Source organism: Corylus avellana, chromosome 5 (genome assembly GCF_965113065.1).
Source record: "Corylus avellana chromosome 5, dhCorAvel1.hap1.2, whole genome shotgun sequence".
NCBI lineage: Eukaryota > Viridiplantae > Streptophyta > Magnoliopsida > Fagales > Betulaceae > Corylus > Corylus avellana.
In genome coordinates this window covers 23209371-23233791 of record NC_142494.1, presented here as the reverse complement: position 1 = coordinate 23233791, position 24421 = coordinate 23209371, and the positions used below count along the sequence as shown (strand labels likewise).

Here is a 24421-nt window from a genome sequence, read left to right as displayed (position 1 = left end):
GAGTGGACACAAAACATTATGCTTGGCCTCACAAAACATCATGCACAAAGAGATCTGTGGCCAGGCTGTGGAATCGGCAATAGTAATAAAAAAAGAAAAAGAAAGAAAACTTGCAATTATTTTTTCTGCTTCCCTTCCTTCTTAATAGGTTTGAATGATTGTCGACAATATTCTCTAGTCAGAAGTGGGCAGTTTCAGAAGGAAGTTTAGAGAAGCCAGGAAATGTCTGCAATTCTATCAAACCGAAGGGTAATATTACTAGCAGTAGTAGTAGCTGTATTCTCTCTTGTTCTTTCACTTGTTATTACAAGACCAAAACAGAACGAAGAATCTCCCGTGGCCACTGAGATCTTTGGAGTGAAGATTGAAAAGAATCCTCCTGAATCCAGACTCGTTGAACTTGGTGTTCGAACGTGGCGCACGTACGTGTCTCTAAAAACCTTTACCTTTTGTTTGTTTACCGCTTTTTTTCCTTTTTTCTTCTCCTCAAGTTTGTTGGGTTTCTGACTCCTGAATGCGTAGCAAATATTGTGTTCAAAAATCTTGGTTCAATGTCCCTCTTGGGCGAGTACACGATCAAAAGTATCTTTTTTGCTCTGTTTCTTTTTCTCTTTCTATATTTCTGATGGAGATTTGGCTTAGAAAGTGGGACTTCTTTTTGAAGCCCTGACAATAATTGAAGAAGATCATAGCATTCAGTCTAAATATTGAGGTTTTATTTTCTGATTTATATGTATTATCACTTGATCGTTTGGTTTGCAGTCTTCATATTCTTTATGTTGGATTTCTCGTTTAACCTCCTAAACATTACCCATCACTACTAGTACCCCAAATCCTGGAAATAGACAACTTCGATTTTCCTTAAAATTCGACTCTATAAACATTAATTTCGGGTCTGAAAGGAGCGACAAACACTACACTGTCAAGCGACCAGTGCTGCTAATTGGGTATTGAATGGAAAATCAATGTCACCATGAATTATCACATTATTAGTTTTATATACCTGGGATTTTAAGATTGTGTTAGAAAGATTGACACTTTGAGAAGTCTTCTAGTGAAACCATAATATAACATATTGCCATATTGGGACACCATTTAACCCAAAAACTTAAGCCTATGAGTTTGGATTCTCACACATGTGATATCTTTTCAAGACTCAACCTTTCTAGACGCACGTGTATATTCAATGGACTGAAAATAGTAGGGATAAAATGAGCTCAAAATGAACTTTTACCTCTTATTATTTTTAAAATTTTCATTTTTCACTATTTTGGATGAGAAGCATAGTATATACATCCCAACTTAAGATCTTCAAATGTTGTGGATGATACTCTTGGTCAACAAGGCTTTAGATGTGAGCAATAGGAAGTTAGAAGATGCGGCAGAACTTTAGCTAAAAGCTGCAGTGGCAAGGTTTTTTTATATTCTTAACAACACATTTTTCTAATTCTTGTTGGATGGAAATGGTGGTGATCATGAGTATATAAATAAATCAAAACTTATCAGCACCATAGACCATTTGATTCATGGAATATAAGAATCATCACATTCTTATATGTGTTATTTCCTCTGCAGAACATATTTTGGTAGTTCGGAAAAATGTTTGTTCAATTATAACTTATCCAAGTTGGTTCAGACAGTCACTAGGCATTATTAAGCTGAGAAATCCCAATCCATCTAACTTCAGTCAAATGCTCAGTAATAAAACATTTGCTCTTAATAGGACAACAAAAAGCTCTGTTAACAAGTCCAGTAAGCCTGGAATCCTAGCCAGGAAATTTTGTGTGATAACTTTTTAGAAAACAAAACTATTGGTGTTCTCTAAAATTTCTTTGTATGGTTCTGTGTTAATAGCTTTAGTGCTTGACCAACTCAACTGAGGGTTGAAGAATTTTAGCTGAATACACAAAAAAGAGCTGAGCATGTGCAAGTGTTTGAGCCAACTACCATGATGGTGATTATCAATTTATCTGTGTAATAAGAAGGAACATAAGCTCACTAATGACTAATCGTAACAGGAAGATATTATAAGCACTATGTCATTAGGGTTTTTGACTAGGATAAAGGAACAAGGGCAAGGAATCCTTTGAAAATTTTAATGGCATGAGTCAATGGTTCATTGTGCTACTTTTAGGTCATCTATTCAGTTGCTAAGTAACTTGTTCCTCGTTGGAAATAGGTTGATCGAATAGAATGTCAAGATTCCTTTAGGGCATCATTTGTGCCTTTCCATCCCTTGCAGTTGCTAACCATACTGGTATATACTTTGTCAGAAAAGTATCAACTAAGGTCAAATTAATGCAATTTTCTCTAAATTGCGGGTTTTTGATCCTCCATACTTCACACAAGATTTCTATGCCCAATAGATGGTTAGGCCTTTAGAATGGACCAAGCTGCATAAATTCGGATTTGAGTAGCAGGTCATACCACTTATTGATAGTCTTCTAACAATTTCAAGTATTGTCTCCTCCTGAAAAGAATACTTGTCAGAAATATAGCTAGGCATTGTTGTGATAGCGAAATTATAGCTAGAGAACTATTTAATTATCTACGTAAATTGACCAACCATTCAGTGCCAAATTGTATGAGACCCATGTTTTGCTTTGTTTCAGTTAAGTATGGAAGAATGGAAGACAATCTCACTATTAAAGTTTGAGATGCGCTGCTAGAATTTGACAATAGGATTCCAAAGACAAGGACACCCTACTAGAATAGAAAAAGGAGCAAAGGGTGGATTTTGTTGACCAAGGGACGGAATCCTTGTTAGTTGATGCATTACCTGTCTTTCTTTAATAATAAAGCTCCATCAGACCAAACAAAACAAGAAAAAAAAAAAGAACCAGTCCAAAATGAGCTTAGGTTTGTGCAGTAATGTGAACATTTGTCTCCTCATCTTGATTACCAACTTGGCCTAAAGGACTTAGATTTGGGTACACATTTCTAAATTTTCATATTGCAAGCAATAATATTCAATTCAGTTCTATTGGTCTCACAGTTGAGACCATGCCGAACCAAACTGAATCAAGTTGCTCCATTCCAACTGACTCTCCTGGTTAATCTGATATGCACTATTTAACAAGCTCTGAAGTACAGAATTTGATGAGCCTAAAATCTATACCAACACAGCAGTTAGATTGCTGTCACCAGCAGTATAGTGCAACTATACCCAACTCCTCAAGGACACCCCTTATTTCAGCATTTCTCCACTCTTGCTTCTAATCTGTACGGAAATTTACTGCATTTTTTAATTTTTAGAATTGGTAAGATATGTACGCACCTAGTAGATCAACCCATGACCTTACCCTTCACCTTGTTCTTACAAGGAGAAGAGGTGTAATTTGAGTTTGAGCTCATTTGCATACAGAGTTTTCTAGTACTTGGTCATATTTCATGACATCATGACTGCATATAGTGAATGATAAGGATTAGGTGCCACTACTTCCAAACTTTAAGTTTGCCTTGCGTTCATATGAAGAAGCTTCTTCATGTTGATATTCTATATTGTGCTATCCTTTAATGGGAAGAATACTTCGATATTTGCAATATGAATAGGTGGGAAGGCAGTCCAAGCAAATTTCCGTGGGAATTCAAAGCAACGGAGACTATGTATCTGCTGGAGGGCAAAGTGAAGGTTAATGTTGATGGTTATGATGGATCGTTTGAAATTGGGGCTGGTGACTTGGTTGTGTTCCCAAAAGAAATGAAGGTTATTGGGATATCACTGAAGCTGTGAAGAAGCATTATAGCTTGGAAAAGTGATGTTTCTAAGCCTTGTACAGTCTACAGATGCTGCTTTAGAATATCTTCTGTGGACTGATAGTTATACTTTTCGATATATAACTGAATATGTTGGATTCCCATGTATTATGTTTCTATTTTGCAGCCTTTTAGAGGTTTTGCAAGCAAGGACATCTAGTAACTGTTGACTGTTTGTGTATTAATTCCTTCTGCCCTTAATTAGTTTCCTATCTTCAAGAGTTTTACCAAGTATACTAGTAGAGAACCAGCATGTATAAGATAGCCGGTACGAGGCACCGAGTAGTCGGACCCAAAGCCTCCTCTTTCGAGCTCACCGGATGCATTTTCCACCATGATTGAAAGCCGTGACCCTGTGCTTTTTATATGCTGGTTCTTTATAAGTAAATATTCTTTTGTTTGCAGTCAACAAAATAGCACAGGTATATATACTGGCATCATATCTAAGATTGGATTTTTCTTGACGATGAAGTAAGACTGCATAATATCTAAGAATATTGGATTTTTCTTGACGATGAAGTATGACAAAAGGGATATCATGGAAATTCAGAACTTATTCCACGCAAGTCGCATGGAGAAAATTCATGCATGGAAACTTATCTCCAAGGAAAATGCTAAAGGCCCAACTTTTTTGCCCAACATAAGTTCAGCTTTTGCCTTATTTTTTTATTTAAAAATAAATAAAATAAAAAATGGGAAAAATGTCTGAAGCAACCCTATCTATTTTTGGTCTTTCTTTTATTTGGTATTTTTTTTAAAATGAAAAATGGTAATTTTTTTCATAATAATGATATTTTCTTAAAAAAAAAAAAAAAAAACCTTTTTTTGTGCGCATAAACTGCCCCTTTTTCGAGGAGCGGATCCTTCTCTGCATGGATAAAGGGGTTTAAAGTTCGAATTGCATGTTAATTATCTTTCCTTATCAGCCCTTGATTTGAATTTGAAAATTAAATATCGTAACTAGGGTTAAGATTAGGTTTTATTTTGTGAACTTTTTCTTTTAAAAAGACATTAAGTAAAATAATTACAAAATTAAGATTTTTGGCCTTAATTATAGGATTCAAACACATTCCCTAAGTGTCACATTGCTATTGAACTATGCATGTCATTCAAGATACAATTACAGCATACAAATTTTTGTTTTATGCTTAGTGGGTTTTTTTATGCATTTAACTAAGCTAACATAAGTCCCTAATGGTAACTCAATCGGCTCTGGACCACGTTTCATGAAGTGGAGGTCATTAGTTCGAATCTCCCTCTCCCCTCCCTCTTGTGCGGGGAATAGGATCCTCTCCAGCCCATGTATCTAGTTCATGGTTAGAATTTCATCTTAGAAATCCTAGCGTCACAAGGGCCAAACAAATTTTTTTTTTTTTTAGATCCGAATTTTTTTATTTTTATTTTTTAGATCTGACCGGCCACCTCCAAGGGCCATGGGGTGGCCAAAGGCACTCCCAGCCCTAACTAGGGTGGTTCGGCCACCCCATCAACACCTCTTAATTTTTTATAATTTGATTATATATATATATATATTACTAGGACATATGTCCTATTTATAGCCTTAGGATCTCTTTAAAGAGATTCTGACCATTAACTGAATATTCTCAGTAAAAAATGGACTGGAGAGGATCCTATTCCCTTGTATGGACATGTTAAAACTAAGCTAACATAAGCCCCAACTAATAAGCTTACCTAGTAGGGGTCCTAGGTGATGTTAACAACATATATCATTGTGAATAATAATCACATCGAGCCTAGGAAAAAAAAAATGTTACTTTCACGAAAGAAGAGTAATGATATATACTACATTTTTTATTTCACAACTATTACAAAATAAAAACGTAATAGTTGTAAAAAAAAAAAAAAATGATTTTTAGCATTACTCCACAAAAAAAAAAAAAAAAAATACAAATACAAATACAAATTTTTTTTAGGATACAATTTTAATATGGGTTTAAAATAAGAGGCTTAGTGGAAAAGCTAATTTATTACATTTTACATTTTAATAAGTCAAGTTTTTTTTTTTTTTTTTCGTGAGGAGAAATTGGATAAACTCGAATTTACTTATCACATGCCGATAATGTAAAGTCATAAAAAAAAATAATTTATTATAATTAAAAAGATTTAAGTTTATGTGAAGATCATAAGAATCATGATCCGTTAAGATGTGAATCCCGTACGTTATGTTTGCGGATAATTAAGTTCATTAATTACATTGAATTATCCAAATACGGATCGAAAAAATATATAGTGATACTTTCATATTATAACTCTGATTTCTTCCTCCCAAATATCTTTTTCCTATAAAAAGGCTGCCTTGCTTACCGATATAATCATTAATTCAAAGAACTGAAAGAGCGTGAGAGAGAAGAAAAATATCAGAAGAGAGAGATGACGATCTCAGCAGCCAGTCCCAGCCCTTCGATCGTGGCTTTTGGTGAGATGCTAATCGATTTCGTCCCAGACACATCCGGTGTTTCCCTCGCCGAGTCTACCGGTTTCATCAAAGCCCCCGGCGGTGCTCCTGCCAATGTTGCCTGTGCCATCACCAAGCTCGGTGGTAGCTCCGCCTTTATTGGAAAGGTTCTCAATATTATTAATTACATGACCATATTAATTTTTTTAATTTTCATTAAATATATTTTTCAATTCTCGATCTTTTTATAACAAATATATATATACACGTACGATGATGTTTTACAGTTGGGAGATGATGAGTTTGGGCACATGCTAGTCGACATATTGAAGAAGAACAAGGTGAATACAGATGGGGTGTGTTTTGATCCGCATGCAAGAACTGCGTTGGCATTTGTGACGTTGAAAAGCGACGGGGAGAGGGAGTTCATGTTCTACAGAAACCCTAGCGCCGACATGCTGCTCAACGAGTCCGAGTTGAAGATGGGTCTCATCAAGGAGGCCAAGATATTCCATTATGGATCCATAAGCTTGATATCTGAGCCATGCAGGTCGGCTCACATGGCAGCCATGAAAGCTGCCAAGGAAGCCGGGATATTGCTTTCTTATGATCCGAACGTGCGGTTGCCTCTGTGGCCTTCTGCTGATGCTGCTAGAGACGGAATCAAGAGCATCTGGAATCAAGCTGATTTCATCAAGGTATTACTAATAATATAAATAATTTAAATTTTAATCCTTGCATATCAAATTGTTTTCATATTGAATTAGGTTCAATGGGTATTTATCGTTTTTCATATTGCACTAGGATTTAAGGTGTGTCTGAGATTGCGATTTTGCAAAGATAATTTGTTTTTTTAAAAGATATCGCAACACGCAAAGCTTTTGGCATTGAGATTTAAAAAACATCTAAAATAGTAAAAAAAAATATATATATATATATATATATATATATATATATATGAGATTTCTACCAGCAGGTTAGGGATATTTATTTGAAAAAGGTTTGCAATTTTGCATAACAAATATTTGATAAAAATTACTTTTTAACATGTTTTACCAAATGCCTTTGCGATTTTAAAAAGTAGCAGTTTCAAAAATGCAATTTTTAAAATCGCACTTATTGAAACCGTAATTCCAAACAAACCCTTAGTTTATATAAATAATATAGGAGTAGGGTTCAATCGTTGGACTTGCACCAAATATATAATAAAAATATATACCTTTCAACGAATAAATTGATTAATATTAATTTCTTAATTTAATTTTTTAGGTGATTAAATGGGTTTTTTTTTATTGTGTTGTAATTGGTGTAGGTGAGTGATGAAGAGGTTGAATTCTTAACACAAGGAGATGCCAACAGTGAAGATGTTGTTATGAGCTTATGGCACGATAACCTGAAGCTGCTTCTTGTTACTGATGGAGAGAAGGGATGTAGATACTTCACTAAGGTATTATTCCTTCTTGTTTTTATCTATATTATAATGTAATTTATTATACTGTTATACACTAAAAATTGCAGTTGAACTGATTAAACTATCTTTTCGTCTAAATAATATGTATGAATGCAGGAATTTAAAGGAAAGGTTTCTGGCTTCTCGGTGAAAACTGTTGACACTACTGGTGCTGGTGATGCTTTTGTTGGTGCACTTTTGGTATCCATGGCCAAAGATACTCATGCTATCTTCCATGTACGTATTTATTATTCCTTTTCCTTTTGGCTCACTTCACTTTTATTTTTATTTTATTTTTCTTATTTCATGAATTTGTTATTTTTATTTAGGATGAAGCAAAACTTATAGAGGCTCTGACATTTGCAAATGCTTGTGGAGCAATTTGTACAACAAAGAAGGGAGCAATTCCAGCACTTCCGTCCACCTCCGATGCTCATGAGCTCATTACCGCGTCTAAGGCCAACTAGGCAATTTAGATCTAGTCTCTTAAGTTCTAATTATGTTTTGCTTTTCTCCTTATCGATTCTGGTCCGCGTAGAGATTTGGATAATTAATAATAAGTAATTTCTTTTAATTTCTAAGAATTGTGATTAATCCCCTCTTTTCTCTATTAATTTATATATATTTGTTTGTTCTGGAAAAGTGCACTACTTAATCTTAGAAATGTTTCCAATCCTGCTGCATATGATCTCATTATGAAGAGTGCTCTACCTTTTGCAAATGCTCGTAAAATGTTTGATTGTTTACTAAAATCCCTTTTTTGGAAGAGGATGAATTTGGAAAATATACTTTGTTATTGGAATATCACTGATTTAAGCTTTTATCACAGAGCAAGAACAGAATTTGCAGTTCTTTTTTGATTGAATAATTCAACAAAATAAATTTGAAAAATCATAATTCATCAAGCAAAGCTAATACTCAGAAGAAGAAAATCCACGTTAGAGTGGAATAAAATAAATAAATATCGCTTATCTAAACTCTTAGATTACTTTACTAGAAATATAAAATAATAATAAGTTTTCTTGAAAACTAGACCAAAACATTTCTATGAAAAGACAAGGTAAAATGCTCCAATTGTCCCTTTATTGTAGTAGGATGATGGCTAGACGGATTTGCCATTAGGGTTTAGGGAAAATTATTAGATCAAGTAATTCTATTTTATGGGACTTGCTATTACATTAGTATGCTTCCATCTTTCCCTCATCTTCCATTTTTGAAAATCAGCCGTCAGATCTATAGGACCCACATCACCCATGCGAGTCCTATAATCTAGTTAATGGCTAATTTTATGAGAGAACTGAGAAGAATGGACGAATACAAAGTAAGCAAGGGACAAAAGGTGGTGCCTAGCCAAATATGGAAAATAACTACTGATCTTCCAGAAAAGGGTAATGCTAAGTACCATCTTTTTATCTTCATAAGATTCTCATAAAACTGATGTAATTTTTAAAATTACCATTAAATTTTAGATGAATCATAATTAAATTTTGATCCAATGATGATTTTAAAAGTTACATCAGCTTTAGGAGAATTTTAGGATGATAAAAAAATGATATCTAGCATTACTCACCAAAAATACCACCAATCTTTAACGTCTTCCTGCAACACAGAAAAGACGTGTAACAAGCCGGATTTCTTTCCATCTCACTTGTTTGTATGATAAATAACTCAACAAGGTAAAAGAAATCAGAAAAATAAAACAACGTGAAAAGATTATGCAGAAAAGTAATTTGTTCCAACTAAACCTAAATTTTGAAACGATTTTCTTAACAACGTGCTGCATAAATTAGCAATGCTACATATTTCTTTTTCTTTTTCTTTTTCTTTTTTCCCCCTCTAATGAAATGAACATGAACCAGAAGCTATACTGTTTTACAAGGGATAATTACACCAAATTATGAATATGATTTTTACAAATCAACAATAAACAAAGAGAAAACTGCCACATCCTAACATGAGCTATATATGTTACATGCTCATGGCTCTTGATGAAAGCTCCGATTCACCCTCCTGCAACTCTCCCAAAGCCACCTCAACATTATCCTGCAAACACGTAAAAGCAGGCATATAATTACCAAACAAATTCTAAACCGCCGGTAGTCAGAGATTAGGTTATGGGCCCAAAAAAAACTAGACTAGACTAGGCCATAAGTCTGTGTTTTATGTTTTGATTAATAAATTACACATACACCTAAAGAATCCTGAACCCATAACTGCACCTTCCACCCCATTTTTATAAGGAAGTGTCGTTTGAGCAAGAGCTTAGTGGATCAGTCTATCTATGTTTACAGGAATCATCATCATCAGATTGTGTTTGCAGGAATCCTCTATTGTTCCATGGCTGATAGCTGGGATGCTATTCTCAAGGAAAGCATGTGATCTGACGAGTACTAACTACTAATCAGAAGTGGGTCCTACAAGCCAATTTTGAAATTCATGTCTAAAGTGTGGACTATCACATCTTTGATAATTGATCAGAAGAAAAGAATCCTAGAAACTCAGACAAACTCATAGGTGGGAATAGGCCCCAGAAAACATTGTATATATTATGAGATCATACCGGTGAATTGTTCAACTTTGTCTCAGCTAGGAAACGCTCCAGTGCACCATCTCCTCGTAAAAGTTTCCCTCCACATCCAGGGGTATTTGCTGAACCCACCGACTCCTCATCAACCACAACAGCATCTATTCTATCATTTCCTGTCTTAACATCTGGAATCTGAATTGTACAAGCATTCATATGATTCTATAAGTGAGTAAACAGCACCTCCAAGCTAGAATCAGAGGCTTCATGGTAGCCAAGTACTTAAATAAGATGTAGGTCCTTCAGCATCAGCCACAGAAAAGAAATAGACAATTGCATACCTCGTACATGGCTTCAGTTAGAATGATTTCCAGTATGGCCCTTAAACCCCTGGCACCAGTATTCTTAGCCATTGCTTTCTTGGCAATAAGTCTCAGTGCCTTCTCTGTAAAATGTAGCTTCACCTGAAATTTGATAAGGTCATACAATTAACAAAAAGAGGCCAAACACAAATTCAATTAAACATGCTTAGAGAGAGAGAGAGAGAGAGAGAGAGTCCAAAGCACAACAAGCATAGGCAAAATGCTTACATTGTTCATGATGAACATTTTCTTGTACTGCTTACCAAGAGCATTTTTTGGTTCTGTGAGCACCTGCAGAACAACAGTAAAACCAAGAAATTTTAGTAGATATTCAAAATAGAGAAATTTCCTGTCCAGTCATTTAAACAATGGCAGTTATAGCCTCATGCTTGGACTGCCGATCTCTGTTTAAATCTACCAATATTGTAATGTAATATGCAAAAGCCATTTTAAACAATGGTGCATGCATAGAACTTCAATCGAGGAGTGGGGCTCAAGAGCTCAGTGGGTATTTGGCAAAATTTTCAAAAAACCTTTACAATTTTCAAACACCAAAAACCACTTTTCAAACATTAGTTATCCAAACGAGTTTTCAGATATTGCCCTTAGATTAAAAAAATATATATATCAGTTTTCATTTTCAAAAACACTTATCAAAACCTGAGACACTTTTCACATGTTTGGCAACTGGTCTGAAATCTAGTTTTCAACCAAAAAAAAAGGAACCAATGTACAATGTGGGTTTTAAAAATAAAATAAAAAAGGAACCAGCGTTAGATATGCCTAACCCACTGGTTCTGCATGATGACTCCATGTGGCAGCCACAACAGATGATTGTTGGATCTGCATGGAGCCCCTGCAATGGCAGCCTGCGGGGCTGTTGGATTTGCATGGTGACCATCATATCTCTCTGGCGGCCCCTTGATGGCCGTTAAATCTGCGTGGCAGCCACCGTGGTGGCCACAGATTTATCTGGCAGCCCCACATGGTCATCAGATCTATATGATGACCATCACGATAGCCATCAAATCCATCTGGTGGCCATCACCCTGCACAGAGGAGGGTTGACAGCCGCCGCCCATGAAGGCAAGCCTCCAGCAAACCCAAAATTGTTCTTGCTTTTCTTTGTCGTTGTTTCTTTTATATTTTGAATATCAAAGAAACACTTGTCAGTTTTTTGCTTTTTAGAAAACTTTTCAGTTTACCAAACGAATTTTCTTTTGTGAATCCCACAAATAACACTTTCAAATGTGGGCCACAACAAAAACACTATTTAATTTCAAAAACTCTTTTCAAAACCCAAAATCAAAAGCACTTTTCGAAAACTTTACTAGACACACCCTCAATTTCTTATCCTTGAGCCCAAAAGTAATAAAAAAATAATTGATAAGTTATTTAATCTCATTGAAAAGAGTAGAGGGGCACAACCCTACGACAGAAAATATACAATAGAAAAAGTCGAACAAATGTCCAAAAAATTAGAAAAACTAGAGAAAAGTAAACAATGACCGAGCTGTTATCCATATGAAAGGGAGTTGCAAAAAATCTTTTTTAGCTCTACCACAGAAAGTCTCTTTATTTTCAAAGCTCCGTGCAGTCCGCTCTCTCCAAATACACCATACTAAACATAAAGAAGCCAACCTCCACAAGCCCAGAAGTAATAAAATATAATAATAAACCAAATTAAGCTTTTCATTTACAGCTATGGTACTAGTCTAGCCAATCACATACCTAACGTCACTCAAAATCCTATTCGCTGCAGGGAAAAAAAAAAAAAATTCATATGCACAGAAAAGCTATCTGATAAGTGAAATCTATTGTAGAGAACCAAAGGCAGTGATACCTAGGTATACACCATACAGGAAGACTGGAAGTACAATGTGAGCAATTAAGAAATTTTTCTTTCTAATAGTCATGAAATAAAAAGTTGACATGAGAATTATATTGGTCCAAACTAATTTCAGTAGACTTGAATGAGTTGTAAAATAGATTAAAATGTGTTCCAAATATTCACAAACATCCAATACATCCACTGTTTCACATGTGGAAATTCCAATTCAATAGAGAAATATCCCAAATTATAATGAAATTGAAGATGATTTACACTTCTTAATCATAAACATGCACGACTTTTCCCTACTCAAATATTTTCCCGCATAAGCCTTTCCATAGAAAGGCCAACCAAAGCAAGCACAGAGAGTACCAGTTCCAACCATGCAGCAACAAGGGTTGAGGAAAAACAAAAAGAACTAGCAAAACACATATAAAATAAGATAAACAAGTATAATGCAGTATTACCTGAACAAGTTGGTCCTCAGTTAAAGCTGACAGACTAACTAAAATTGGAAAACGTCCAATAAACTCTGGTATGAGCCCATATGCAATAAGATCAGCACTTTCAACCTGAAAATGCAGAAGCAACTTTCATGCTTATCTGGAGTATATGAATTATTAGACACAGCACACATAATAACATAAAAGTGGAAAATACAAACTTTAAATTTCCATGTCAATGACTTTAGAGGGTCTTGATCCTCACCGACTCAAGCAAGGATGATGTCACTGCAGCGTTGGTTACTCCACCAGTTCTCATGTTTGCACGAACAGGTGCTCCAAAACCAATTGAAGAATCTTGCCGCCTGATTAGTATTGTCAATAATTTGAAAGTTAGAAACACTCTTAAACGCCAGAAGAAAAGAGAGGAAGAAAAATAATTTTTAGAGGAATTCCGCAAGAGAAAACTTAAAAGGAATTACCTCTCTGAAATGGTTTTCTCAAGATCAACAAATGCTCCACCACATATAAAAAGGATATTTTTTGTATCCATCTGCAAATCATTTAAATGCTTCAAGACAAAGAGATAACCAAAGCTATACTAATCTGAAAGACTGGTAATATTTACATGCATATAAACTAGTTGTTTCAACGGATTAAAATAGAAGATCAAAGCCGAAAGGTTTGTTTTTGGTAAGCCATCATCATTCCTGGTTCCAAGTATTCTCCTTTTTTGCATGGCAAGGAAAATGCTTGTCCTACATTCCCCTTCCTATTTCTCAAGGAAAAGGTATGACGTGAGAGATCATAACGAAAAACTGTAAACAATCGTTGAACTTCCACTGGTTGCACAAAAGTTTTACAGCTATGTCAGAATCACAAGCATGCGCAATATAGGAATTCTTTCCTAATCAAAGTTTGACCAAGACAATTTCACTTGCACTAATTAAAAGCATTCTTCTATCCTTTCACTTGCTCTTTCTGAGAGCGTGAAACCATGCGTATCAAAGTAAAAATTTACGAGGTCTAAAGAAATGAACAAAAAGGAACGGCATTAATGCTATTTCCTAAAGAAATTTCTCCCAAGGACAAAAGGTAAGAAACCAACCACCACAAGATCACATGTTGTTGACTGATTAAGGAGCTGAAGTAAAATCCAGTAAATTTATTCATCAGTTTGATAAGAGCAAGTATATCTTTATTTTTGTTTTTAACTTATAGGGATTTGAGCCAAACTGTTTGTTTTTCCCTACAGTATTTAATTCAACATTGATCTTGCAGCCATTTATGTCAATCCTGTATTTTGGCATTGACTTGTACCTTTTATCTGCCATCCACTTGAGCTATTTAGACACCAATACTGAAATTTTTATATACAGGCAACTTTGCAACTGGCTGAAAGATAAAGCACTGGCATATCCACCCTGCCAAATACTCACAATATGCCCCAACATGAAAAACGGTGACAGCCACAAAACCACTTAGACTGTAATATATTGAAAAAAAAAAAAAAAAAAGGGTATGCCAAAAGGAATCAACAACTAAAGATACTAAAGAACATTAGCTTCAGCTTAATATAAATATATGGTGTAGCAACATGCATGTATAGAATACTAGGAAAACAATAATTAATGATGATTCACGTAAAAAGAATTAATTCTAAATGAGATTGGTAGAATCTAGGTTCTAAATAGGTAATGCAAGAATGATCAATCTCATATCAAATATCTGTAACAGAATAATTTGAAATTATAAAACAGAAAAGGACACAGTTAGGCCTAATATACCTGTATGTTATCTCCCCGAGGATGCTTCCTTGCTCCCTTCTCAGGAACATTAACAATCTAGACAAAAAGAAATTATTCTAGCTTTAGACTAATAATAAAAAAGGTACTAAAAATTCTAACAAGTAATCTCTTTCTGGAAGTGAAAATTTCTCATAAATAAAGAGACAAAATAAAAAAAGAACGCAGAGATTCCTCCCGCAAACATTACGAGGGTCCTATAATGCAAATTCAGAAACAAATATTCTTTGATAAATACTCGAGATATTATTAAAAGCGTAAGGCGCCCCATGTACACATGAAGTATACAAGAGAAGCCACCAAGGTTGTAAGGGCAAAAAGAACAAGGAAATCATGAAAACTAATCAACAAAGGAGAAACTAATCAAATTCAGAAACTAATATAATCTATGCGAGTATATAATCAGTGATAAGAAAGCTTAGAGACCAATAGTTTTGAGAGCAGGGCTCATATTTGAAAGAGACATGCCTGGGATCCTTAGTTATCTAGAATAAATAATATTGATTCTTATTTTAAGTGACTTTCCATTAGCATGCAGCTTATTTGTTATATAGGGCCACCAAATGGGGATCCAAGGCCACACAAGAGTTTCTCTAGATTACACATCTTCCAAGGAACCCCTTTGGATTTACTCTGTCCCCAAATGTGTTACCTGATAGTCTCTCTGAAAAGGTTCCTTTTATTCTTTTGGATCCCAAAGAACATTTGTGTTCCACTGCATCAATGTATGTTTCCAGTTATCTGTGAATCTCTCTATCGTAGACCCAATCCAGCATAACCACAAGGGATTCATCACCATACTATTTAAACTCGTCCTTAAACAGACCCTAGATCATTTAAAAATAGCAGCGATCTATGACAAATTACATACCCTCATAAACATCACAAGAGGGAAGCTCAATAGTGTGCCTAAAACTGCATATAACCTCAATAGTGTGCCTAAAACTGCATATTGGATTGCACTATGATACTATATTACACCTATAAGTGATTTTCATGTGTTCGCGATTCTACATATCAGGAAAGCATAGAGTATAAAAACCAAACTTTCATTCCTTAAAATTCACCCAAAAAGATGAAGGCAGAAACATAAAAAATAAATAAACCAATGAGAATGACTGCAGTGTAGAACCAATTGACTCACAGTTCCTTCTAGCATTTTCAATAATGCCTGTTGGACGCCCTCGCCAGAAACATCTCTGCTAATGTTTAAGCTCTCAGCCTGAAAAATGAGACACAGGTAAGTATATTTTAGGTAAAAAAGTACCTAGAAATTTAATCAAACTACCATGAAGCCAAAAAATTGCAGAACCTTCTTAGTTATCTTGTCAACTTCATCTATGTAGACCATCCCTTGTTGAGCTGCTTGTACATTGAACTCAGCTGCCTAAATTACAATGGACAAGCATGAAAATGTTAGTAATGAAAAGCAAGCACAAGCTGAAAGCTCTTCACTGCATGACAATATTCATCTCAAGTTAAGAGGCAGTATCCTCAACAACGTCCCTTCTTGAAAAATTAACTTTTCTTGTTATGAAAAATAAACATCCCATTAAAGTAAAAGCTGAGAGAAAAAGGCCACACAAAAACCCAGAACAAAAAAGAAAAAGGAAAAAAAAAGCACAAATTATTTCAAAAATCATCAAATGTTTGCAGAACTCCCAGATGATTCCAATATTAATTCAAAAACAATGTCAGTTTGTAATCTAAAAGTGCAAAACATGAAGCATACCGCAAGCAGTTTATACAAGATTGATTCAACATCTTCTCCAACATAACCTGCCTGCAAATTTTAAGATAAATAAATAATAAATTCACTATTTGCCTCTTTTAATTGAAAGATAATAAATGGATAAATCCACCCCAGAAGAATGTAGCCACAGAAAATCAAAATAACATTATTAAAGCAAGCCAAGTTTCCTTTTCCACTTATCAAAAAATCAGTTTACCAATTAGTAATAGATAGCAAGCATGTTAAAAATCACTAATTACTACTGCTGGAAAAAAGATAATTACTAATACTGAAAAAGGAAAAATAAGATAAATAACCTTGATTTGATACTGATTTTTAAGTTCAGTAGTCTGATATTCCATGTTGCAAATTTTTCAATAACTATTATTAATGCATCAATCAGAAACAGACCTACCTGTGTTAAAGTTGTTGCATCAGCAATGACAAAGGGCACATTCACAAATCGAGCTAGAGTTTTTGCAAGCAATGTCTTCCCTGTTTTACAATATATAGGTTAGAATGGCAGTTTGATCTTAAAAATTAAGAGAATCGATACACCTCTATCAAATAAATCATGCGGAGGCCACTGGTTTTCAGTGCAAGTCATAGACGAATGGGCACATGGTCATAGTTGTACCTGAGCCAGTCGGGCCCATCAAAAGGACATTGCTCTTTTCTAGCTCCACATTATCGTCATCATCTATTCTCTCTGGAATTCCCGATTCTGCTCCTGACCTAGTATAAAAATCCAGCAGCTTGTTCAATTAGATAAAAATCCAAAAACAACTGTAAAAGGCTAGAAAACCATTATCCTAGAGCTGAAATATGTATTGCCATTATTCCAAAAAAAAAAAAAAAAAAAAAAAAAAAAAGGAAAAATATCAGAATTGAGTCTGAGGTCAGTTATTTTAGGGGCGCACAAAATGGGTAAAATAAATTCCATGGTAAAAACTAACCCTTTTTGCAGGGATGCATGATATATTCTTTTATAGTGGTTATATACAGCAACAGAAAGCACCTGCAGGATAAAGAGAAAGCATCCGTGAAGTAAGTTTTAGAGAAAGTAATTAAGCTAAAACACCCAGATTTTCCCTAAATGTGCATTCCATTTCTCACAAATGCTCAGACTAAATTATAAACATGTAAAGCAAACACTGAAATCATGAATCTCAAACTGTCAAATACGACCACCTAAATCTTTAATATACTTAAATTTTGTCACACGCAACAGATGTATCCTTTTAGCAGTGTCTCTCTCTCCTTCAGTCTGTCTTTGTGTGCATGTTCAACGGAGTAATAGGTCCAGCAGCATGTGAAGCACGGGCGTTGAGCATGTTGCAGATCAGATAAGTAAGAAGATTATAATGAACAATCTTCTATGAATTCGAGTAGCAATTAATGAAGTAAAATATGATAGTAATAGGCAAAACTCAGAGGACCAACAATGCAGAAACAACGCGTTGACATTTTTCTCGTATTGGATAGACATTTTATGCATTGGTAGAATTCAATTGGTCCGATTGCTATGACATGCACAAAGATAACAAGCAAATTTAGACCGACCTTTTTGGCTCTATCTTGGCCAATGACAAACTTGTCGAGACCCTTGCAGATCTCCTTTGGCGTGGGCAATTCCTTGCCCAAATTGGACCCGCCCCATCCGCTTTTCTCACCGTCACTTCTACCATCACCACCACCACCACCAGCAGAGCCTCCTCCACCGGGCCCTGATGCCCGTACCACATTAACCCCGGGCGCGAACGGAGGTCCCGGAGGAGTGTGCACCGCCAACCCATTTCCCGAAGGCGGAGGCGACCAATTTTCCGGCGGGTCTCCACCTGAACTGTACGATCTTAAAGTGTCCCAAAACGAGACTCTAAACCTATTATTATTGTTAGTATTAGTACAAGTGTTAGTATTAGGATTAGTATTCCGATAATCTTCTTCTACACCGCCGTTACCACTCCCATCAGCATTGCTGTTGCTCCTGGAGGAGTTATTGACTCTGGCAATCTCGACGAAGCTGCCCTGGAGAGGAACGATCTTATGGGGGCGGAAGTAGTAGGCGGTCTTGCAATTGGGGCAGAGATTGACGGCTCCTCCGGTCTTGGACTGGTCGTCACCATCCTCATCAACAGCATCGACGGCCCCAACCGGAACCGGAGGGGAAAAATTGTGGCGATTGGAGAAAGAGAAGAGAAGATCCATGTGCTTGAAGCAGCGCGGGCAATTGGCCTCGGCGCGAATCTTGCGGATTCGGTTGCTCTTGAAGCCGTCGCTGTCGGAGCCACCGTGGCCCCACTTGTAGCGCTCTTGGACTCCGATGAGCGAGTCACGGCGCCGGTGCGTGCCTACCTGGAGGTGGTTGAGGTGGGCCGAGATTGGGCGCACCTGCGTGAACCGATGGTGGTTGGAGCTGGAGGTATCTGACGTCAGCAGCGGCGTCATTCGCTTCGCCTTGTTGCTCCATCTCCAGATTCCAGACATTCGGTAGTCGCGGGAGAGAAAAGAGCGTGCAATCAAGACTTATTTTTCACTATATATTTATTTTGGATTGTACGTATTTTTGGTAGACCCAAAAAATACAGTATGAGAAAAAGAGAATGCGAAGGTAGGGGAAGGGCGGAGAAGGCGTGGAGGGGAGAGGAGTCAGATAAAGGAAGCGAGTGTTTCCAGTAATAAGATAATCCAAAGAAAAAAAACAGATTGAGTAAACCACTTCGCTTTCCTTGTTTGGGATAAATTTTGACAGTTCCAACCGTACGTATGTAATGTATGTATTCCGCGGTTAAAGTGTGTGACACAGCTTTCGGATAAAATCGATCAACTAACCCCCTCACTCTCTCTTCAGTCTTCTCTTTTATTGCTCCAAAAAATAATAATAAAATAAAAAATAAAATCATATCATGATCCCACGAGGCGAAGGCAGTCTTTGGCTTTGAAGGTTATAAAAACATTATAACCCATAAGAAGCGCCTGTATAATTGAGGCAATGCAAGAAAGAGGGCGGCGGAAGCAAGGCCACTAGCATTCCAGCATGGAGTTTGTTTGTGTTTTCTAATCTACAAATCTGTTTGCCTCGGTCGGTTCTATCAGAGATGGAGATTGGAGACAAGTTTCATAAATATCAATTATGAGATGTGGTTGTCCGAATGAGAAGTGTCCTCGTACTTGGGAGGACCCAATAAGAGAATGAAAAATAGATCCTCTGATTGATGATATTCACCTTCTTTTGGGAAAGATTCCTTCTTAGATAATTAGTCAGATTCACACAAGTACCGATTCTTGCATCTGAGACCCGACTAGTGATCTCAAGCCTCCTTAGTTTACCCCTCTCGTTTCTCTGTATTTTCCTGAAAACAATAAAAAGCAATAGGCCAGTTTGGGGCTAACAAAAAGACTTCTCAATCCAAATCCGACCCGCTGCCAATTTCCCCAAGTAATATACAACGAGAAAGAAAATTTATAGGGGATTCAAAGGCATTCATTTAGGAAAAATCAGGTTCAAATAGAACTTATTCGCACCAACTAGCCAAACTTGCCACTTGTAAGTCACACTCCTGCATCAACCAGGGAGCAATACCATTTTGCAAAGATTAAACAAGTTCGAAACCACACTTTCATCCTATTACTATTTCGTCCTTGCTTATATGACAACTTTTATTGGTCCTTAGATCAACTTTATAATAAAAAAAAAAATTTAATTGTTGATTGGCACTACCACGTTAACAAGATGAGATAGTGATGGAATAAAGTGTGATTTGTATAGCGGATACAAAGCATCTTTGGCCAGAACTCAACGGATCCATAAACTACACAACAGATAATACAGAAAATGGAGATGCACTACATTTAAGATTTCAACCGTTGACAGGAAGAGAAGTCCGAGATGGTAGACAGCCCATGTATCCAAACTAATTTTATAGAAGTATACGTAAAGATGGCCTTTCTATAATCTCCATTACCTTTCAACATGAAATTGCATTGACAAAAAAAGCATCAGGAGGAAATGCACTAGTACACACATAACTAGACAAAAAAGAGTAAATCATCGTTTCCACCTCCAAATGATGATCACAGTGATGATCGTCAAAATCATGCCAGCATATTTAATCCAATTATCAACACGGTGCCTCCTCTCAATCAGCCTTAATACAGAATTTGAGAGCCCCACTGTGTTTAGGACATCCAATGCTTTCCGGTGTGCTTTCTGAACCAAGAAAATAGCATATCAGACAAAGTGCTCATGCGCATCATTAACAACATTCATGTGAACGCATCACTAAACATTATTTGTCAAGAAGCTTAGCTAACCTTGATAACTTAGAGGACATAAATTTCCATCAAACTGGGATGAATAAATATCTTCCAACTTAGTCTCTAAAAGTGCCATGTGTTCTTTAGCATGTAAGAAGCATATATTTTTTTAATAACACGTGCTTCTCAGATGCTTTTCAATAGCTTTAATAAAATTAAAATAAAAAATACATGCTTCTCATGTGTTTAAGGAAAATGTCACTTTTAGAGATTGGTTGGAGGAAATTCCTCCAACCCCGTTAGAAGGAAATTTATATCCCAATTTTCATACTTTAAATCGATCCAAAAGGATAATAAAATATACTACTGAAAAATGAATCATGCATAACAATTAAGAACCCTAATTCTCATGCAGCTTATCCGATCATTCCCAATTAGTAGTAAAGATCTCAAATCATTTACGTATTTATCCAAGAGAGGACCTACTGGGACTAACATACCACATACACAATCATAAAGCAATGATATTTTAAAGCCAACTGAAGGCTTCTCCTCTGAAGGGTGGTCAAAAGGAACAAAAAACAACACAACACATCTTCATCAAAACCATTAATTAGTATAAGAATCTTTACACACTGTTAACTAGCAGAAAAAAAATGAATCAAAAACACTAACACCACCAATTCTCAAAGCTGTTGCAGCTGCAACTATCAGATCCATTACCTCCAGACAATATATGACTTAACATAGATACGATAATACTAACCAAAATATGCCATACTAGGCTATAACAACTATAGATTTAAAAGAATCCAACAACAAAAGTTGACATAGACATTCTCTTGCTTATATTGAAATTCCAGAGTCCCATCCTTTATTAAACATTAGCTTATTGTACTATACATGTGCATATGTGTATGTGTGAGTGCAAATGGTGAGTGCATGTGGCTATGCAGGGGCTGGATTGCAGATACCTTTAGACGTTCCCTTGAACCCGACATTGCAGACAGGATGGCCTCACCAGTTAAACTAGCTTCTTCCAACATCCGGGCAGAACTACGAGCTGACTGCATTGCTTGCGCTTCCTCATCAAATATTTTCAGAACATGAGAGTCCCCATTCTACAACATAAAATTTGTTACTAAGATACTGAAGCAAAAATAATTCAGTTGCGAAACCAAGAGGATCTTCACTGCTGGCCTACTGCATCAGATAAAGAAAGAATTACATACAGCTCTTCCAAGCAATTCTGCCCTCTCTTTGGCTTCCATCATCCTCCTCTGAGTCCTTAAGGAATATTTATCCAAACTTTGTTTCAAAGATTCAGCCTCTTCTGCTACTTGTTCAACTTTTCTGCATGACAAAACAAGAATCCCATCCTATCAAGATACATTTTTTTTAATAAGTAAAGTAACCCCATCAAGATACATGATCATTAAATTGCATTAACACTACAATAGTTGTGGTACACTGTAAAAATCTACAGAAAGTGCAGATCCTATTATCAAATTGCTACAACCAATTGTGGGTACTGCAAACTTCCATTCAAACAGCAGATCCAACGCTGTAAGTCCAAAGATGACAAAGAATACTCATGAAATTACAATTAGCACATAAATTATCATGTATACCATAATTAACAATGTATCAGGTCACCCAGTGAAATTTGACTAGAAAGGATTCCTTTTACAGGGTAATTTGGTCACCTATTGAAAAATGATTTGAAATGAGCCTTTCACATGGCATTGAAATGCCTCAATTTGCGCTTGATTACAAATTGGTCTATCGAAAAATTCATGAAATTGACTTGGTTTGAAGAAAATATTATAGATAACAATAATGGGTCAGAATAGATACCAAACAAAAAAGAAGAAGAAAACCTAAATCCATGTCTCCCAAACAGAGCAATCAGAGTACAGATTCATTGGAGAAAGAAAGCTCACCGTTTCCAGAGATCGCGGTGGGACTTGGAGGGGAGGGAGCGGCAGAGGCGATCCATCTCGACGCAGAGGGATTGGATGTGGGTGATGTCCCTCGCGATTGAGGACGAGAGCTCCGGGGGAGATTCCATACCAGCGCTCGAGTACTCGAAGCGCTCCAGGCGTTCTACCGCGTCTCTCGTCCTCAACACCACCTTCTTCGCGTCCTGGTATATCTCCGACAGCGTACTCCTCCCCCCTCCTCCCCCTCCTGCTCCTCCTCCTCCTCCTTCCATATCCGAAAGACCGCACTTCTTTCTTTCTTGTTTTTCTCTGACGCGGTAAGGAATGAATCGTTTTCTCTCCCTGCTTCATACTCACGTGGAAACAACTCTCTAAATAGTTGTCAATACGTAATGGGCAAAATAATTAAGAAAATTGATACGATAAAATTTAATTAATTACTTTACTCAATTTGTAAATAATTTTATAACAAAAATTGTATGCCTAGCACTACTTTTACACATATACATTAGCGAAGTAAGGTTACTTTAAAAAAAAAAAAAAAAAAAAAAAAAAAAAAAAAAAAAGAGAAGATTCAAAGATGTCTCTTTTGATCACATGTTATTTATTTATTTTTAATCTTGGAGTAAAATAATAATTTTAGAGTAGGCATAGTCTCTCTCTTTTCTTCTAGACAACAACCATAAGAATTTCAAGAGGAGAGAACAGTGCTCGGTGTCTTCTCTGTAGGCTCCTCCAATCTCCATTTCTAACGGGTTGCTTTAGATCTAGCTTTTAGATTTAGATTCAGATCTAATATTTTCAATCTTAGATCTGATCGTTTTCTTCGGCCAATGCGTGTCTTCTGAATAGATATCTACGATGTTGTGCTCCTCTGCAGCTGCTTGTGGAGTTTTTGTTTTTTGTTTTTTTTTGTTTGTCCTAACCTTTGAGTTGATGAAGGATTTATTGTCTTGGCCTTCAGGTTGAGGATGGAGTAGATCGGTGTGGGGACTTAACTCTCACGGCCAGATTTTTAATTTCTAGATGTTTTTTATTTTTGTTTTTGTATTTGGGCTATCCATGTCTTAGATCTAGTCTGCACAAAACATATATGTTCCTTAAATGTAATTGTGCATAAGTTAGTGGAAGCTTGAAATCATTTTTATAACTTTGTAACCTTCATAACTTTTGGCTATGATTTTTCAGAGCTGTATGCTTAGTGATGTAAGAACTTTATGCTCGTAAAATTTCATCAATAGAAGTTCCATATTTTTCAAAAAAAAATGTTACTTTAAAAAATAAAAATAAAGTAAGGCATGTTGTAAAATTAAAGAAAATAACAAGACAAGATAAAAGATTGCAATATATGAAACTAGTTCTTCAGGAACTATGTATTATTCTTCTCTATTATTGTGTGATTTACATACAACTCAATACTCCTTTTTATAGGCATGAAATCATAATGGGAGGTTAATGAATATGAAATGGGGAATATGAAACAAAAGGGTTAATCAATTTATTACATGGATGTTATAAGAATTCTAAAAGATGACATGAATGTGTAGAATTCCAAGAGATGGAACTAAATGGTCATCCACCTAATGCATGAATGCATTCATAACACTCCCCCTTGGATGACCATACACTAAGAATATGCCTCGTTAAAACCTTGCCAAGGAAAACCCAGTGGGAAAAAACCTGTGGCGAAGGAAAAAGAGTACAATATTCTTGTGTGCCTTCGTATGCTTTAAGATTGCCTCATTAAAACCTTGCAAAGGAAAACCCAGTGGGAAAAACCTTAGCGAAGGAAAAAGAGTACAATCAGCATAATCATTTTACTCCCCCTCATTAGCATGAAGAGCTTCAATTGTTTATGATGAAAGATCCTTCAGTCGGCGCATTCCAATGTTATTCACCAAC

The 24421-nt window shown here is 36.0% G+C and overlaps 4 protein-coding genes across 4 annotated transcripts; 2 read left to right on the top strand and 2 right to left on the bottom strand.

Moving 5' to 3' along the window:
• The first annotated feature begins 54 nt into the window (after positions 1-54).
• On the top strand, positions 55-3975 carry LOC132180253 (RmlC-like cupins superfamily protein). The gene is given in 3 exon segments (XM_059593004.2): positions 55-422; positions 3553-3707; positions 3710-3975. Coding segments are annotated over 3 exon segments (405 nt in total). The 5' UTR covers positions 55-222; the 3' UTR covers positions 3760-3975.
• A 2172-nt stretch (positions 3976-6147) lies between these two features.
• On the top strand, positions 6148-8089 carry LOC132182073 (pfkB-like carbohydrate kinase family protein). Its single transcript, XM_059595281.2, has 5 exons — positions 6148-6339; positions 6460-6870; positions 7485-7619; positions 7740-7859; positions 7952-8089. Exons 1-5 carry the CDS (start codon positions 6148-6150, stop codon positions 8087-8089), a joined length of 996 nt encoding a protein of 331 aa, XP_059451264.1.
• Positions 8090-9424: 1335 nt separating this feature from the next.
• Positions 9425-19032, bottom strand: LOC132180251 (ATP-dependent Clp protease). Its single transcript, XM_059593003.2, has 15 exons — positions 17883-19032; positions 17276-17337; positions 16957-17054; positions 16735-16814; positions 16320-16370; positions 15900-15974; positions 15732-15809; positions 14570-14626; positions 13265-13335; positions 13048-13147; positions 12807-12911; positions 10737-10799; positions 10488-10610; positions 10183-10341; positions 9425-9665 (listed from the first exon to the last, which is right to left on the bottom strand). Exons 1-15 carry the CDS (start codon positions 18804-18806, stop codon positions 9591-9593), a joined length of 2121 nt encoding a protein of 706 aa, XP_059448986.2. The 5' UTR covers positions 18807-19032; the 3' UTR covers positions 9425-9590.
• Positions 19033-20044: 1012 nt separating this feature from the next.
• Positions 20045-22848, bottom strand: LOC132181347 (membrin-11). Its single transcript, XM_059594529.2, has 4 exons — positions 22520-22848; positions 21809-21929; positions 21551-21697; positions 20045-20529 (listed from the first exon to the last, which is right to left on the bottom strand). The coding sequence occupies exons 1-4, from the start codon at positions 22789-22791 to the stop codon at positions 20368-20370; spliced, it is 702 nt and encodes a 233-aa protein (XP_059450512.2). The 5' UTR covers positions 22792-22848; the 3' UTR covers positions 20045-20367.
• Between the last annotated feature and the right edge of the window lie 1573 nt (positions 22849-24421).

Bases quoted from the DNA above. Each gene is read 5' to 3' on its own strand.
- LOC132182073 (XM_059595281.2), top strand. From the start codon at position 6,148: ATGACGATCTCAGCAGCCAGTCCCAGCCCTTCGATCGTGGCTTTTGGT. The intron at 6,871-7,484 runs GTATTACTAATA...TAATTGGTGTAG, and splicing joins ATCAAGCTGATTTCATCAAG to GTGAGTGATGAAGAGGTTGA. The intron at 7,620-7,739 runs GTATTATTCCTT...GTATGAATGCAG, and splicing joins GATGTAGATACTTCACTAAG to GAATTTAAAGGAAAGGTTTC.
- LOC132180251 (XM_059593003.2), bottom strand. From the start codon at position 18,806: ATGTCTGGAATCTGGAGATGGAGCAACAAGGCGAAGCGAATGACGCCG. The intron at 16,371-16,734 runs GTAGGTCTGTTT...TAAAATTTGCAG, and splicing joins ATGCAACAACTTTAACACAG to GCAGGTTATGTTGGAGAAGA. The intron at 10,611-10,736 runs GTAAGCATTTTG...ATCAAATTTCAG, and splicing joins AAATGTTCATCATGAACAAT to GTGAAGCTACATTTTACAGA.
- LOC132181347 (XM_059594529.2), bottom strand. From the start codon at position 22,791: ATGGAAGGAGGAGGAGGAGGAGCAGGAGGGGGAGGAGGGGGGAGGAGT. The intron at 21,930-22,519 runs GTGAGCTTTCTT...TTTGTCATGCAG, and splicing joins CACCGCGATCTCTGGAAACG to AAAAGTTGAACAAGTAGCAG. The intron at 20,530-21,550 runs GTATCTGCAATC...TTCTTGGTTCAG, and splicing joins GTTCAAGGGAACGTCTAAAG to AAAGCACACCGGAAAGCATT.